At 40.0% G+C, this 18,482-nt stretch overlaps 1 protein-coding gene across 7 annotated transcripts in view; it reads right to left on the bottom strand.

Annotated features, from left to right (window-relative positions):
• Positions 1-18,482, bottom strand: part of PDZRN3 (PDZ domain containing ring finger 3) — a 202,848-nt gene that overhangs the window by 3,605 nt on the left and 180,761 nt on the right. For all 7 annotated transcript variants that reach the window (XM_042849923.2, XM_005309106.4, XM_042849925.2 and 4 more), the window contains 5 exons: positions 15,092-15,179; positions 6,521-6,619; positions 3,504-3,566; positions 2,109-2,210; positions 66-182 (listed from right to left, as the gene is read on the bottom strand). In XM_042849923.2, the coding sequence (XP_042705857.2) occupies positions 66-182; positions 2,109-2,210; positions 3,504-3,566; positions 6,521-6,619; positions 15,092-15,179 (469 nt within the window). The remainder of the gene's footprint in view (positions 1-65; positions 183-2,108; positions 2,211-3,503; positions 3,567-6,520; positions 6,620-15,091; positions 15,180-18,482) is intronic.

An 18,482-nucleotide genomic window follows, 5' to 3' on the forward strand; every position in this document is an offset into this window, starting at 1 on the left:
CAGTATCAGAATCTCAAGTGGGGTGTGTGACGTTTTGACAAGGCTGCACAATGGAGTGGCATTACCTGCTGAAGCATGCTGGCAGTAAACTGCATTGCCTGGTGGTGCTGTTCCTCTAGCATGTCCATGTGTAAGTCATCCAGAAAATCATTTCTGTCATCATCCATCCATCCTTCATCCAGCTACATGAAAGGGAATAAATAAATAAAAAAAACCCCACACCAAGCATTGTCATAAGGATGAAAACTGACATAAATATATGCTCCCTCTTTGTGGAAAATTATCAGGAGATCAAGGGAGCTGCTTTCTGCAACTTTGCTGTATATCACTCTATGTCTGGCCTATCAGTCCTCATCCTCAAAGGAACCCTGCACACTTTCAAAAGACAAGCCTGGGAGCTTAAATTGATTAATCTGCGAGACACTAAAAAGCGTGGACTGAACAGAGACACTGGATTGATGGCTTATTACAACAATCTGTAATCCATTAACCCCCCTTTTTGTCTTATGACGGCAGAGATGTTAATGGGCCACTCTACCTTAAATGGTTCCTTACTATTTATGCTAAACAATCTGTTCCACCTTGCATTTTGCTGTGACCCAGGGAGTACTTTCCCCAGACCTGAAGCAGAGCTCTGTGTGGCTCCAAAGCTTGTCTCTCTTCACCAACAGAAATTGGTCCAATAAAAGATATTACCTCACCCACCTTGTCTCTAATGTCATGGGTCTAACCTTGCTACAACTACAATGCCTGCATGGAAATGAACATGCAGCTCTTTTATATGTGCTACTCTAAGGGCAAACAATGACCTGCCACAAGGAGAACTTTTAGGATTCAATCCCTTCTTTGCATGAGGCTGCTTGCATTCCCAGTAGCAGGATCTGGTCCGCAATAATATATTTGTGCTATTTGCTCAGTTTAGAATACAAATCAATTCTAAAAAAAAAAATCTCTCCTTGTCTATCCTCAAAAGTCCCTCTCCCCTACTGTCCCCACCAAATTCCCTGCTGTTCCTAGAAATATACGGTAGTTATTTACTTCTGAGGTGGGTGGTGGTTTTGGTGCACGTAGCTAGAATATATATATATATTCTATACTCAAATCTTGAACCTATTGCTCGACCTGGGTGGTCAGGCTTGGTAGATGTCATCCCTGGAAGTACTGAAATGTCCGGTTTTCTAGGGATGTGAAAGTGGCTACCCTATCCCTCCTCCCCCACATCTCCAAGGAAAGAGCAGGAGTGTTCAGGTAGCTGTGGATTCTCCAAACTGACCCTTACCCATGCCCCACCGCCTGCATGCATGATCACAACAGTTTTGAGCAAGGGGGACACATTCACAGGACAACTCTAGTACTACTAATAATTATAGTAAATGCTGCTGAATGTGTGGGACACTCAAATCCCAGCCCTGGAGTGTAAGCAGGGTAGGATTCAGTTTCAAACCTAGGTCTTGCAGCTGAGAAGAGAAGCCATCTAGGTTAGACCTGACCAAAATGTCAATCACACTTTACACAAAGGCTCCATTTATAGATAGGGCACAAAGGGCCAATAAATGATTAATAAGTGCTGGTTAATCAATTTCTATAGAGTATTATAGAGATCAGTACATTATTTGTAACCATAGCATGTAACTATCCACAACACCTTTTACTGATGTATCTATAGCCATCTGTAACAGGTACTCCTCATATCTGTTACATGATTAATCATTTATTAACCCTTTATAAATTGAACCAATGTCATAGTGAACTCTCAGGAACTTATTTCATATGTTGTGAGTGTCTCCAGTCTAACCGTATACATCTCTACCCCGATATAACACTGCCCGATATAACATGAATTCGGATATAACGCAGTAAAGCAGCGCTCCGGGGGGGGGAGGGGGGGGCTGCGCACTCCGGCGGATCAAAGCAAGTTCGATATAACGCGGTTTCACCTATAATGCAGTAAGATTTTTTGGCTCCCGAGGACAGCGTTATATCGGGGTAGAGGTGTATTACTTTTTTTAAAATAGAAAACGAAACCACCTCAAAATCCAATTACTTTATTCTAGAATGCAGCTTCTCTGTTTTCAATTTACAGTAAGTATATAGTAGTCTCTCTGTACCTGGATTTCTGGTCTTGCTACAAGTAAGGAGACATTCTTGCTCTCTTCACTGGTTAGAAGTGCCACAGCTTCTTCTCGGTTCTGTACCTCTATGCCATTAATCTAAAAAATATAGGAGGGGAACAAAGTGAAATAATGTTGCCATTTGGATGCTCAAATTCCATTGTGGTGGGCTCCACTGAACTGCATGGCTAGAGTGATGAGACATACTGCATATTATCTCTGTACAAATCTGAAACAGTAGAGCATGTATGTCCGTGTTGTGGCAGATATTTTGATGGAGAACACTTGAGACTGGCATCTATTCCATATTTTTCATATTTTGTGTGTGTGTGTAGCTATATGGAAGGAGTCTTGTCATAGAAATGGAGCCAGGTAGGAGGAGAGAGGTATGAGTAGAATCACAACAGGGAACCAGAATAGTTTCATAACTCTGGATATGGCCAAGGGGATAGAATTTCCCAGTGAAGACCACGCCGGCAATTAAAAAGGAGGTGGACTTTTAGCCAGTATGATCCTGAGCCGTGAAGTTCTAAAGTACTATCAGATAAATCACTCCTGAAATAGATGCTGTGTTGTGGGAGGACTGCTTATGCTGGTACAGGTATCTGTGTGTCCACATTGTCACAGCATCAGAAGAACTATGCTGGAATGGTTCTTATGCTGTTCCAAAGAGGAGAATAACTGTTGGAAAAAGTGGCGGTTTCCTTGGTAGGAGACAAAATTAAGCCTGGATGCATGGCAGGCTGTGCTGGAAAAAAAACAGGTTTTGCTGGTAAGATATTCTAGTGTAGACCAGGCCTGAGGGTAGGCTAAAGAGAATGAAAACGAGCCACTATTATTGGAAAAGAGGCTAGGTGCAGAATACTGGCTAACTTTTCATTGCCACACAACTCAAACTGGAGGAGTCATTTTTTACTCAGCTTTTCAAAATAAAAAACACTTTGGGCTAGTACACTATATCTGCAACTTGACCAAGGCTATCAAAACTTGGCCCTTAAGGGTTTACACTGAGGGTGTCTAGATGGAGAGACAGTGTGCTGTAAGCTGGGTTGTAAATCAGTCGCGCACTAACCTGCCGCACCCTAATTGGCTGTGTGGACCCTGCTATCATGCACTAAAGGGAACTTTCAGTGCACAGGACCAGAGGTCTGCATGGCCAGTTAAACCCCATCTCGACGCACTGTCTAGCCAAGCCCTAAACCTGAAAAACTGTAGCTCAAAGGAAAATTTTGGAGGAAAGTTACAAGGGAGGGCAGAATTATGAAGGCTATAATGGAATGATTCACTGCAGCAATCCTAAAATAAAGTGTGTGAAGCAATTTGATGTGTAAATTCAAATGGCTACAGTACATCGCAGAGTGCAAGTCATCTCTGAATGATTTGCACACATACTTGAATAATGCGATCTCCCTCCCGCAGGCGACCGTCTTTCGCAGCAATGCTGTTGGGATCAATCTGCAAAACAAAAGACATGTAAACAGTGTAAACGGATGTAGCAAGCCCGGAGGTGCCGGGGCTATGAACTGCCAGGCCTAGAGGTGCCAGGGCTCAGCCCAGCACAAATGAAGCACTGCTCGTATATGCTATGGAGGTTTAAAAGCTCAATCTTTCACTTCCCACTTTAAACATGATATTTGAAATGCAAGTAACATGGGTTAAATTGAGATGTGAACAGCCAGGGCTGGGCCCATGGTTTTTACTTCATAAATAATTATTCGAGTTCTCCCTTGCTTTCATGAGAAGGGGGAACCACAAATTTAAAACAACTGGGTTAAATGTAAAAGGTTTTCTTCCTGACATGAGCCTCCAGAGAAGACAGGCTTGTATTACATATTAGAAAAGTTTGCTCATTTGTGCTTTCATAATTAACATTTTAATTTTCAAATGCAGTTATCTGATCTATACCTGCAATTCTTTTACATGGAATAATGGAAGGATTAGGCCCTAATTGGTATGTTGTAATGGAGGAATATGTTACATTTAAGTTTGTTTTTCCCTAAATAACTATTTAATTTGAAATGGATCCATGAGTGATAAAAGGTTAGCTAAGTCTATGTATAAATTACTGTTTGTTGTATAAAAGGAAGCACAGAATGTCAAGCAGGCATGAAATATTCACTTGCAACCTAATAAAAATGCTTGCAATTTTATTCTATTTATCTTGGTTTTCAGAGCAATGAAAAATAGACATCAGATGCATTAAGAACATTAAGAATTCTTGGTAAATCTAATCTGAAGTTAAATACACTGTATGGCTCTATTTCAGTAAACACGAGAGTTAGGTGTCAATGTAATGATTGTGGTGTCCATGAACAACATTTTTTTAAGGAGCTAATGATCTGACACTACTAAAAATGTACATTTTTATTTCATGGTAGAGAGGATGTGGCATTTCATGTTTGTTGGCACAATCACTCAAAGAAACAGGTTTTTAATTAAAACGACTGGGACTTTTCAGCTTGGAAAAGAGGCAACTAAGGGGAATATGATAGAGATCTACAAAATCATGAATGGTATGGATAAAGTGATATTTACTCCTTCAAATAACACAAGAGCTGGGGGTCACCAAATGAAATTAATAGGCAGCAGGTTTAAAACAAACAAAAGGAAGTACTTCACACAATGCAAAGTCAACATGTGGAACTCTGCCAGGGGATGTTGTGAAGGCCAAAACTATAATGGGGTTCTAAAAAGAACTATGTAAGTTCATGGAGGCTAAGTCCAGCAATGGCTATAGGCCAAGCTGGTCAGGGATGCAACCCCACATTCTGAGTGTCCCTGCTAGAAGCTGGGAGTGGATGACAGGGGATGGATCACTCGATAATTACCCTGTTCTGTTCATTTCCTCTGAAGCACCTGCCATTGGCCTCTGTTGGAGGACAGGATATTGGGCTACATGGACCATTGGTCTGATCCAGTGTGGCTGTTCTTATGCAATAGTTCTGGAGTAAGGCTACATCTACACTAGAAACTTCAAAGTGCTGCCGCGGGAGCGCTCCCAAGTGTGAGAGAGCTCACCCAGCGCTCCTGGTAATCCACCTCGACGAGGGGAATAGCTCTGAGTGCGGCTCCCAGCGCTCGGAGCCTGTCCACACTGGCGCTTTAAAGCGCTCAAACTTGCTGCGCTTAGAAGGGTCATTTTTCACCCCCCCTGAGCCAGCAAGTTAGAGCGCTATAAAATGTAAGTGTAGACAAGCCCTAACTCTCAAGGAGGTAGAAAGGCGAGGGTACAAAGCATGTTTTGCCCTTTGACATTGTCTCCAGATTATGTTACAGGATTAGGTAGGGGTTCTCAAATTTAGGGGCACAACTAGAGTTTGCTTGGACATGATTTGTTACTGAGAACAATTTATAAGAAAACGAAAAAGGTTTTATTTTGCTCAACACTTTTTCTTCAGAAGATTTTGGGTTTTCAATGAAAACATGAAAAATTTCATCAAAATCAAAGCATTTCCAAGGAAATGTCCATTTTGACAAAAAAGTAATTTTTCGACCAAAAAAGAACATAAACTTCACTTGGGAAGCTGAGAACAGATTTTTGTGGGAGTTACAACATTAGTGACACCAGAACCAGGCTTTTTATGTATATACTGATGACTCCTTCCAGTTTTTCAGCCTTCCCATATGACTGTTTGTGGGATTTTGCAATGGTTAGTGCTTCTCTGAACAGTGCTGTTCCATTGGAGAGAACAACATTTTATAGTAGAATTATATAATCTGTCCATACACGTACAGCACTCCAGGTTATTAAAATGGAGTATAGCATATAAAAAAGGGTTGGGTTGGTGCAGCTCATATCAAGGCCACAAGCTACTGTAGCCCTCTGACTGCATGGATGGGTGGGGGTAGTTGCCTTGGGTGGGGGCCGAGGGGAGGGATCAGATTATGTGGGAGCGTCATCCACAGAACGGGGAGTTGGGTGAAAGGGAATTGGTGCCAGATTGTCTAATGATGGCAATACTTGGTTTTAAAGCTTACCAAGACTAATGGAAGTTCTGTGGGTGGTGGATCTAGAACAAATGTGAGGGCCTTAAATTGTAGAAATATAAATATATGTCATTGTTAGAGAAGAGAGCGCAGAAGAAGAAACATAAATGAGAAACGCTGGAGGGAATTTGTTTTCTATTTTAAGGTACAATGTTGTCTTTAGACATGCACTAAACTGAAATATTGGGTGAAATCTTGGCCCCACTAAAGTTAATGGGAATTTTGCCATTGACTTCAATGGACACAGAATTTTACCCATTACGCGGTGGAAAGGAAAATAAGCAATTATCTTCTAATTATTCCACTCCCAAATGTTTTTGGAACATCACCAGACATGACAGAATAGGAGCAGGGATGATATTTTTCTTAGCCTTTGTCTTACAAAGACAAATTGTCCCATATGTAAAGCAGCTCAATCTTACCTCGCTAACATAAATACCAATGTCATCTTCATCATCAGTTCGATAACATACAGTAAGGCCGAGCTTGTCCTGGCTGTTCACTCTATGCAAGTCCACTTCCTAGGCAAAGAAAAGGATGTTCTGAATAAGACATCAGTGAGTGATGAAAGCAATTTTTCAAATGCAATGAAAATATTTTGCTTCAATGATATACTGGATCTCTTTTCATTTTACTGTGAAGACCATGTTAACTGACTGAGTGAAAAGTGGATTATGTGCAGACAATCAATACCTAGGGCATTTTTGACCCTTCAATCAATACAAAGTCATTTTGAAAATGGACCTTTTATTGATCTTAAAGAAGAAAAATTACCTATATTTCATGTGGTGCCAAGACTTCCAATGCTAAAATATTTTAGAAAGCATTATTTCAATATTTGCAATAGGTTGCATATATTTTCCTATGAATAGTGCAACATTTGACAATATTTTCTGATTTATTTGGAAGAGTACACCACGCTGTGTTACATTAATCTTCATAGTTTTGTAACTTTCAGAGAGGAACGACTTAATAAGTTGCTAAGAAAAGAAAGAAGCTGGTGGCTGCAAGATCAATGTATTTTCAGCAATGGGTGTGACAGTGGCTGTAGAAATGTATTTTTAGCTTTGCCAGAATGTAGATTGAGCACACAGGCCACACTATACCATTCCAGCATTCTCTGGTGGCACAGTTAGTCTTGGAGGAATGTAAGTTTTCATTTAAAAAATATTAAGATTCTAGACTTGTTGTGAAAAAACATCCTCTGTTAGAGTCTCCCCATGTTCATGTGCCCTTTGCATCAGTACACAGGTTGGTAAAGCCAGTTAATATGCCCAGCTGAGTTTTTTTCCATAGTGCAGAGAAATCGGCAGCTGGCACCGTCTGCCTCCTCCCACTGCCTCACCATCTCAAGAGTGGTGTGCTGAGAATCACAGAAAATTTCAAGCATTCACAGTTCTTGGACGTAGGACCTTGCCTGGAATCATGTCCTAGTCGTGGCCAATCTGTGATTCTGCTGCATCACTCCTGAGAAGGCTTCCACAAGTGACATGAGGAATGATGTCCTTTCCACCCCCCCACAGATAGGTAAGCAATGGTATGGGTAGCAAACTGTTTTTAGAGGGCCCTGACAGCTGATTAATGGAGTGCAGCCTTGAAAGGGGCCATATGTTCTTTGCTACCTGCAAAATAAAGATGCTGTGATGGAGACCTGCTGTTGGAAATGGGATTAGAGAGAGCAGAAAAACTGGTCAAAAGCATGGGATCAGAATGAGGGCATGAGCCCATGTATGAATCCCTGAACTTTCTCACGACAAGCCGTGAAGAAACCTTATCTTAGCAACTTTTGCTGCTGTTTGTCCATTCTAATGTAAAAGTCTTGATAACATAATTAATTATTTCTGAACATCTCTCAATTTCAACCTGCGGTGCCATTCATATGGGGAAAGACAATGAAACAAGCCGATATGAATAATTTATTGGCTTGTCTAGATGACAGCTGCCAAGATCAGCAGTCTCTTGTTATTTACTTGTCAACATGTGTAATTTAAAAAAAAAAAAAACCCACACCATAGCAGTAAATGTCAATGACATTTCAGATGATATTTAAATGGTTTCAATCAATAGCATCCATGGTGAACTTCAGCTTCCCCTCTCCCCTCTTATGTTACAAAAAGGTTGAACACCTCGCTCTAATTGCAGAATTTTTCCGTATTTCTAAAGCTTTGCCATTTCTAGACAGGAGACTGAAACTGTTCAATAGGAATGATTAGATAAAGTGGGGCTGATTCTGGTCTCAATTATGCTGGTGTACATCCAGAGTAACTCTTTTGATGTCAGTGGGTTTATTCTGGATCTTATGGGGGAGAATCAGGCATTATGCCACTAAATTAGGTTTAGTACAGTTCTTCTGCATTTTTCTGTGTACCTTAACAAAGGGGCTTCATGTCTTTAAGAGGGCTTTATGCACTCTAAGCATCTGAGAATGTGGCTGTGAAGAAAAGAATAAGGTAAGTTTTAGCTGCTGTACAAGATCATATTGTCTTATATCTGCAATGAAAGAATACAGCAAAGTGTGAAACACTTCAGCCTCGTTAGACGGATCCTATTTGATGATTAATACTTGACTATTTTTTGGGGGAGGTGGACAAGGTATTTGTCCATTCTTGCTTATAGCTTATATTTACTAATGACACTCATTTGTTTCAATGCATTTTATATAATTGTGCATTTTAATACATAAGCATGAGGGATAGTCTGATGTGATATATTTGGAAGGGGATAAATCACCTCAGGGAATTTTAAAATATATATAAGGAAACCAATCTTTAGACAGGTGGCCTTTTGGAAAAAAAAATCCTGCAAAAAGAGACTCAGAGCAGGTGTTTAGTACCTATTTTTTTTTTTTTACAGATAATTAATTGGTAATCATATCCTTGGGTAATCCCTCTAGCCCTGGGAAGAAGTAGAATAATTGGGATTTCATGTTACTCTAAATGTGATAATTTTGTGTACTGAAAAATAGGAACAGCTGTTTTCTATGTGTCTTTTCCTCAATAAAGTTTTAATGTAATCATAAAGCTTTGAAAGGTTTTATATGTATAAGTACACAAATCCAAATTCTTTAAAGCAAAGGCTATTTTCCATATTCAGAGTCAATTTTTTTTAATGCATAGGTTCTGTTACATGGGGGAAAAAATCACAATCTACAAAGCCCAATGATAGTTTGTCCATTTGTATTTGAGAATGAAAAGTCTAGGAATTAATATTGGCATGTAGATTTTTTTGAAAGGGTAAATTAAAACTTGACTCCTTTGACATTCTACATCTCCTGCCTATCACTTTGTAGTTCCTGTACTGCAAGACAGGCAAATGGCTTTATCCTGCAAGCCCTAATCCTGTTGCAGATGACAAAAGTTTCATGTGTGGTGATTGCTGGATTGCTCCCAAAGCCCCTGCCATGTGGACATTCTTTTAGCTTAGTTTGGTGTTTTATACTAGAACTGGGATGGAGGAATATTTTCGGCTGGATAGATGGTCAGACATTGTGGTGATGACCCGTGTAGAAGATCATAGCTACATTATGAAACACATCAGCCACCTACATTGGGAAAGAGGAGCCTATGTATGCGTATGACACCTGGAACAGATCCACAGACGTTAGAAACTGGACAATGGGGGTTTTCACTAGATGCTGTAATGTCCGGAGCAGTGTTCATAAGATACAAATCAGAATTACATTCTATATGTATTGCTGTAATATAACCTTTATAGACATAAGAAAAATGACCTGGATCCTTTGCGTACATCTGGTAAAAGTGGAATTTGTACATATGTTTGACGGAAATGTTAGAATACTCTCCATACTCAATTTGAAAATGGCTTAAAAGAATGGTTGGCTTAGAGACCAGGGGAGCTCAAAAAGTGTGTTGCTAAAACCTGTATGACATTTATAGCAAGGCAAGAAGAATGATCATGCACTATGATTTTATTATCCCTCCACACACCTGTAATAATAGATTCAGAATTAGTGGTAAGAGTAAATTAACCTCTATCCCCAAAAAGACATTCATTCGCAACAGATTATTGAATTGTTTTACAGATGATTTGAAATTATGGCCAGTTTGCACATTTCTAAAAAACCCAGACCTTTGCTTAAAAAGCAAAAATGAGCATTAAACATTCGAAACAAATGGCTAGTGATGACTGAAAGATTCAGAGATTCAATTTGGATGTCTAGCCAAAGCTTGAAATAAATACATTTTTTAAAATGAAGCTTTTTGTATGCTGAGCCTTGAGATACCAAACCAACGGGCCTTCTCCTTTTCTGCCAGTCTCCACAGTGGATAAAACGTGGAGATGGGGAGACATCAAAGCCTTTGTGATGTCAGTATCCTGCCGTACTGTAAGGAGCTTACTGATCACCATGCTGTAGTTGTTTTATTCAGCAGGAGGAAAAAACTTTTGTTGACTGTCTCTTGAGCTAACAGCACAGGAACTGGTCCCTATATTAGAGCATGGTGTTTATGATGGTTCCCCTGCTTTGTGCTGAAGATGATTTACCATTTGTACCTCAACAAGGAAGCTGATCTTCTTTCCCTGTTTCCTTGCTCTACGAGTGGCAAAGAAAAAGACGTTTCATGTGTTGTATTTCTAAGGGTAAAGTACATTTAGTATTATGCTTCTTATTTCAGCCTGGGTGCCAAAAGGGCCTTTTGGGGGTACCTCTCAGTTGCACTATAGAGAGGCCAGAAAGTTAAATTAATTGTTCAGCATGACAGGACCAGAGACAGGCATGGTCTTGTCCAGATAAAAGGCAGCATTGGAATCCCTGTGGAAAACAACCTGAAGATTGGTCACTCTCCTAGCTAAGCAGATGGCCAGTAGTAAGGCAATTTAAAAGATGATGGAAGCTCTCTAACATTGCTCACATGGGTCCCAAAGGTAATTAGTTTCAGACTTAGTTCCCCCTTCTCTTCCCTGAGGTAGTTTATTTGGTCTAAAATGTTTTGCTACCTCTGGATGTGTTCTAATGGAAGAATGTCAAAATATTCATCTAGGTGACTCTGCTTTTTCAGTTTCAACAATTGATCACTTAATCTATTCAGAGTCATTCACAGCCTAAGCATGTCTACGGGTGTTGGAGTGCCTTAGTGCATCTTTGAATCTAATGCCATGTGCAAAACTGGCCCTTAAGCAGACCAGTTCCTAGGAAAAGGAAAGAGATCTTGGCTCAGCTGATCACCCAGACATTAGACTACAGAAAAGTGTACCATGAACACCCCCTCCCTCGCTGTCTTCATCCATGTCATCCAGAAATGGGTGGATGAAGAGATGCCTCCACGATCAGTCAACATCACAGTGGCCATGGCCTGGGGGAAGGAATCAGGCACTCGAGGCAGGTCTCTGAGCTGTCAGTGCTGCCCCAATACAAAACAAGAGGAAATGACTAGGCAACTGGGAATGCACATGCCAATAGCAGACAATCTCTAAGTTGATCTTCTGAGCTCAGAGCAAAGCTCCTCCCTCTGGAAGAAAGACGGCTGCGGGAAGGTGCCTTAAATTTAGGATAGAGTAAAACCTACTGTGCACACAGGGACTACAAAATATAGCAGTATGCGTCTGAGCATGCCGCCAGCCCCTGTCAAATAGTTCTGTCAAATAGTTCTGGATTGTCTTTGTTTGAAGAGGAGAAACTGAAAGTAGAGGAGGGTATCAAAGCATACTGGATGGGGTAACCTCCAGACCTGGTAACCAGTTTTCAAATATGGATTCTTACATGGACACTGATGCAACTAAAGACCCATTTCAGGCTTCAAAGAGTGGATTTCAGTCATCAAAGTGTCTATCACCAATGATTAGATATTGGGGGAGGATGTACACCCCGGTAGAGCTTTGTGAGAAGGGTGGGTATCAGAGATAGATGCCTCTTCATGCTGAGGAACCTCCTGCAAGAGAGGTTCTTGCCTAGCATGAATTGTGCATAAGGGACTTGACTAGGAGAAGTGGAAGAACTTGGAAAAGTCAAAGGGCTTCTGTTGTGTCCCCACCCCCCACACATGATATGCTTTGTCTCAAATATAAATGTAACTTGGAAGAATTCCTCTCAATCCCTATACTTGAGAATAAAATGCACATCCTGCTTGGACAAACAGGAAAGTTGGAAAGGGAAATAACATAGTAAACATTGAGAGAGCAAGTGCACATACCCTCAGTTCAGAATTTTCTCCTTTGTAGTCCAAAGGAATTAACATACTAAGGGAACCTTCTATAGTACCTGTCTGGCAGCTGGGTTGACTTGGTCTGAATAAACATTTAATCCATGACATCCCAGAGAAATCATGCAGTGATATATTGCTTCTCTTTCAACCTGAAATTAATTCTGTCTGGGTCTCTTCGCAAATTTGAATGTATTTGCTAACTTAAAATGAAATATTAATTCCATATTTTTTCAGTCAGATCCTGGTGAAAGAACTGTTAAAGAAGTCATTTTGTTTATTTACTTTTACTGAATTGAACACATAATAGTAAATTTGGACCATGAATCAATTTTTGAGAGAAACCTTCGGAGCCCGAAATGGGTACACAATTTTGGTGTCTTTTTTAATGATTCCAGCATAAACTATACCCTATAGACATTTACAGAAGAATGTTGCCAACCTGTGTGTTTCACTGGTTTGACCTTGTTTACTTGTTACATGTCAATAACTAGACAGTTATAGGTCATAAAAGTTTAGACAAGGAGCTCTGATTGAAATTCAGAGCACATTTTATAGATATAAAAGCCCACAAGGGTGACTAGATGGTTTTCTTGCTTTAGACATTCCCACTATAGTCAATGAAACAAGTGCCTTTGTGGTCTGTTAAAGCACATCTATCAATGGGCAAACAAAAAAGCAACTAGCTAGTCAAGTCTTTGTTATAGCACTTTGACTCTTCCATTGATCTTAGTCTCCAAGATTTGAACAAGAATCTTTAGTGATTTTTAAGAAATCCTATTAGGCCACAGAGATGTTGCAAATGTTCAACTGCTTGTGTTACTGAGCTGATCACCTTTTGCCACCAAGTACTGTATCAATGTCAAAATTATTAATGTTGGGTCTTAAGCCGTGTTAACAACTGGCTACTGAAGTGCACATGTTTAAACAATTTTCAGCTCAACTGGTTGATCTTCTAATGGAAGCAATATAATTTATTCACAATATTAGATTTCTTAAGACTCTACTCCGATATAACACGACCTGATATAACACGAATTCGGATATAACACGGTAAAGCAGTGCTCCGGGGGAGGGGGGGGGCAGGGCTGCGCACTCGGTGGATCAAAGCAAGTTCGATATAACGCGGTTTCACCAATAACGCGGTAAGATTTTTTGGCTCCCGAGGACAGCGTTATATCGGGGTAGAGGTGTATTTTGAAAAGACAGTTGCAGAAAATGCTAATGTGCTTACCATTTTCCCATAGTGTATAAAAGATACTGTTCAGAGACATTATAACAACAAAAACGTCGACAGCTGCTGATGAAATCACTGATATCTTGATTCTTGTCTGATTTCTATTTGAATTTGTATACAGAGACCAATTACAACCAGACCTGTAGAATTTAGTCATCTTGTAATTTTTTTATGTGGATTAAGGTCTTGATCCTGCAAACACTAATGTAGATGAGCAACTTTATGCTCATGGGGTGAGATTCTCAAAAAGTGCTGCCTAACTCTGCTTCCATTGAATTCAGTGGTAAAACTTGCACTGGTTTAAATAGTGGCAGAACTAGGTGAGCACCGATCTCTTTGGAAAGTGAAGTGTTACCAGGACTGAGCTGTAAGAAATCAGTGGTGCACCCAAACTGAGCGTAACCTTTTGTGTTACATCAGCATATGGACAACCAAGCATATATTAACCAGGTCAGACTTCAGTGACAAAGACAGATGCATTAGTCAGTGGCTACAGAAATATTAGGACCTATATTACCAGTGTAAATGTAGAAGTAAAAATAATAACTTCAGTGAAGCTACTCATGAGCATAATGTTAGACATATGCTTAGGTACCTTGCTGAATCATGCCCCATGTGTATAAATTGCACTCTAAGTGGCAGGAGGGTTGGTAGTAATGTAATGAAATTCATAAAGGGAAAATTGAAAAAATAAGCTTCCAGTTGGGATATACAAGATTTTCCCAGTGGAAGTGTTGGAAGGTCCATTGCTTTAAGACATTTTAAAATCGACTGGATAAAATAGAAATTTTGCATTAGCAGGAAGGTGGATTTAGATGCGCTCAGATGTCCGTTCCGCTTTTAATATCTATGATTCTATACATATACTGCTGTAACTTTTCAGTTATGAGAAAGAGAAAAACAGCTTAGTAATTTGAGATATTTTCTTTGATCTCCGCTTACAATTTTAAAATAGCTTTATATGATTAAGACTGGTTTCAGAGTAACAGCCGTGTTAGTCTGTATCCGCAAAAAGAAGAACAGGAATACTTGTGGCACCTTAGAGACTAACAAATTTATTAGAGCATAAGCTTTCGTGGACTACAGCCCACTGCATCCGAAGAAGTGGGCTGTAGTCCACGAAAGCTTATGCTCTAATAAATTTGTTAGTCTCTAAGGTGCCATATGATTAAGACTGTCAATCCTCGCTTCCAACCCCATGGATATTTAGAAAACAATTAATACCACTGAAACACTGACGTGTAAAAATCATCTATTATGAATTTGTGGTACATGTTGTTCCACCTACAAAATCATATTGTTTTTCAAATCATGTAATAAATATGTAATTACATATGGCCAGATCCTCAGGTATGGAATAATGTCCGTTTACACCAGCTGAGGATCTAGTTCATGATTACACAACATAGTTGTATAAGCTTTAATTTTTGCCGCCTACAGCGTAACTGGAGAGAAATATGCTTATGTATAATTGTTAAAGATGTCTTTTGACATTCTACATGTGTAATTGTAGTTTAATGCTAAATAAGAAGACCATGACACATGACAATATAGAAAACATTTTGAATTTTAAATTTTTGTTGATAGTTATTAAATACCTCTAATTCTAACTCGTCTCTGTCCATTTCTTGATGAATGCCTCCCATGTAGTCATTCGGGTCATAGTATTCATGCACCGATGAATGACTGGAAAAATAAAGTATGTTTTAGGATAAGATGCCCTGTTCTAATTAGCATATTAATCCATCCTAGTCTCATGGCAGGTCATCACTAACATGACAGACAATCAGACCAACAAGTATGGTGCAGAGTGCACTGTTTATAATAATAAATACACCAAGTGAAAACTAGACAGATATAGTTGCACCTTAAATATGATGAATATAAAGACAGAAGCAAAAGACCCCTCTAATGTTTTAGATTGTAAATTTAAAATTTGTGACCTTTCCTCCCAGAACGCAAAGCCAATCCCATAAAACAAAAAGGAGTTGGTGAGGTGAGAAGGGGGCTGCATGGTGAACTGGTAAAACTAGGACAAAATTGTAAGATAAATGAAACTATAACTCTGCTGATAGATGGGCAGAACGTCGCCTGCATAGATGATTCTTTAGAATTTTTGAATAAAAACCTGGGACTGCAAAGTGCTACTTTTTTCAGAGAAGATCTTATAGTGCACATATACTTCACATCTGAGTAGCACCTTTCATCAAAGAACGTCCAAGTGCTTTGGATATATTAAGACATGCAATATCTCTGAGGAGTGCAGTTTATAGATGGGGATACGGCGGCACAAAGAGGTTTACCCAAAGAGGTCAGAGTGAATCTAGCTGAAAAGGGATTAGAAGTGTGCAGTTTGAGGAAAAGATGTAATATATATGAGATTATGGAGATCAGAACTTTGACAATTTTGCACAAGAATAGCTTGAGTGTGAAAGGTTAGCACAAAGGGAGAGATCAACTGGATACAGCCAAGAATACGGGAGGCTCTCACAGTTTTTGCAAATGTAGTTTGGCTCTTGCCTGCAACATCCCTGCTGTTTCTTCTCCTGGTTTCTGCTAAGCAGACACTTCCAATTGTTCTCAGCTGTGTGATTACTGCTGTTTTGTGATATGGACAAATGTTCTTCAGGGAGTATGATGAGAATGCTAGACTTGTTTTTATTTATAAACTGAGTTGGATTGCAGCCCATGTATGCAGAGGTGAAACTACCTTTGCCATCTTAGTTAATATTTGTACTTTTCTTTGAAGATGTAAAGTGCTATCAAATTGCTAAGGATTATTATAATCATTATTTGGTCCTCAGCTATTTAGGATTAAAACAATAGGTTATTAGTGATTGGCAATTGAAACACAATGGGGTGTGTTTAATGATGAGCAATTTAAACACACTCCACTCTCCTTATATTGCCAATCATTATTGGCATGTTGTTTTAAAATTCCAGCTCCCTTCAGACAGCTGCACGACTTGCACTTTGGGGATTTTCAGCAGTATAATGCTTTGGTGATCGCCAATGAATATGCAGCAACTTTATTTACTTCTAAGATTGAAGTGAACTCCATTTGATTCCTTGTTAACTAGATGCACGTTCTATGTAAGTGAGAGGCCATTTAAAGAACAGTCTCTGCTATTTTGCTGAAATGTCTGGGTTGTTCTTCAAGGGTCGAACTGATTTCAGTGGACATTGAAACAGGCAGCAAGAGAAGTTAAACATAAAGGATCATTTTTACACTTATTGTACCAGGAAAAAAAAAAAAGCACGAAAACCATTTGCATCTGCAAAACTCTTCATTTGCATGCACAGTTGGGTTAGTGGGGTATTTAAATACCTCTTTCCATGCACAAGCCCTTTTACATCTGAATATGAGTTTGGCATGCCCAGTTGTTCGGGTGCAGCTCAAAACCAGGCCACTGATGATGTCCAGAGTTCTAATCAATATCTCATGTGGGAGTGGCAGTGTTAGCCCTGATCTACACTGGGGGGTGGGGAGAGATCGATCTAAGTCACGCAACTTCAGCTACGTGAATAACGTAGCTGAAGTACTTAGATCGACTTACCATGGTGTCTTCACCGCGGTGAGTTGACTGCGACCACTCCCCTGTTGACTCTGCCTGTGCCTCTCGTCAAGTTGGAGTACAGGAGTTGACGGGAGAGCGCTCGGGAATAGATTTATCGCATCTAGACTAGATGCGATAAATCGATCCCCGCTGGATCGATCGCTACTCGCCACATTACCCTTAGGATCAATCTTACTGGTGGGTCTGTTATGCATGAATGTTGTAACCTAAATAACTTCTCTCATGAATTCTTCTTCTTTACCACGTTTATGGTGTAGTATTGCATCACAGTGCTTGGCCTAGCAGCTGGGAATTCAGGCAGATGTCTCCTCAGAGACTGCAATGGCATTAACATCAACCCCATGGGTATATTTCTATGGACTGTAACGTAACTTAGCTAAGAAGAAGAAGATCATCCTCTCCAGAATGCTCTAAGCTTCACTGCCAGTTGACTGTCAGAGAGCTTGAAAACTAGCCCTCAATGCAGCACTAAAATGTGGGCTGGAAACCAGGAGGCAATGCAGTGACTTCCTAATTGAACCCCCCTTTCAAATAGTTAATAGATAAAAATGCCCAACAGTGAAACACTGGGAACACCATGCACTTAGAGACACACAACCAATTTCTGGATCATGCTGTGCAGGCTCACATGCCACAAAACCCAAAAGGAGTAGTACAGCATTGATGTCCATTCCCGCTCTAGGTTTCTCCTCTACAGCAACTTTCTGAAGGAGTCTGGGAGGGCACAATGGGATTTTTCTTACGTTTATGCTCACAGCCTGCCTGGCCTTGCTCAGACCTGGTCTACACTAGGAACTTACGATGGTATAATTATGTCGCTCAGGGATGTGGAAAATCCGTAGTTATTCCGACCTACCCCCTGGTGCAGACAGCACTATGTTGACAGGAGGGTTCTCCTGTCAACAGAGCAGAGCTACCGCCTCTTGGGGAGGTGGAGTACCAATACTGACAGGAGAAGCTCTTCCATTGGCGTATGTAGCACCTTCACTAATTGCTACAGCAATGCAGTTGTGCCGCTGCAGCACTTTAAGCGTAGACAAGCCCTATGTTTTCTGTTCATCTCTCTCCATGAACTCTTATACTGCACAGGCAGACTAAGGGTGCACATTAACACCACATGCTATGAACTAACTAGAATTTGGTTCATAATGCACAACAGTTGACATCTTTAGAAGCTTTTGTATGTTCTTCTGTGCCTCACAAAGGCAAATGTGAAGTGAGTGGAGACAATCAGCATGGATTCTATGGGGAACTGTTTCCTCTTCAAACAATGTCTGTGGGGTGTGGTGCATGTGTGTCTGAAGATAATTATAGTTTTTTATTTGTAAGTACAAAAGCATCAAACTACCATTAACAATAATTACATTTTGATTCTAAAACATCCTTGACAGCACTGGTAAGTAATTTCAGT

This window comes from Chrysemys picta, chromosome 7 (genome assembly GCF_011386835.1).
Source record: "Chrysemys picta bellii isolate R12L10 chromosome 7, ASM1138683v2, whole genome shotgun sequence".
Classification (NCBI taxonomy): domain Eukaryota; kingdom Metazoa; phylum Chordata; order Testudines; family Emydidae; genus Chrysemys; species Chrysemys picta.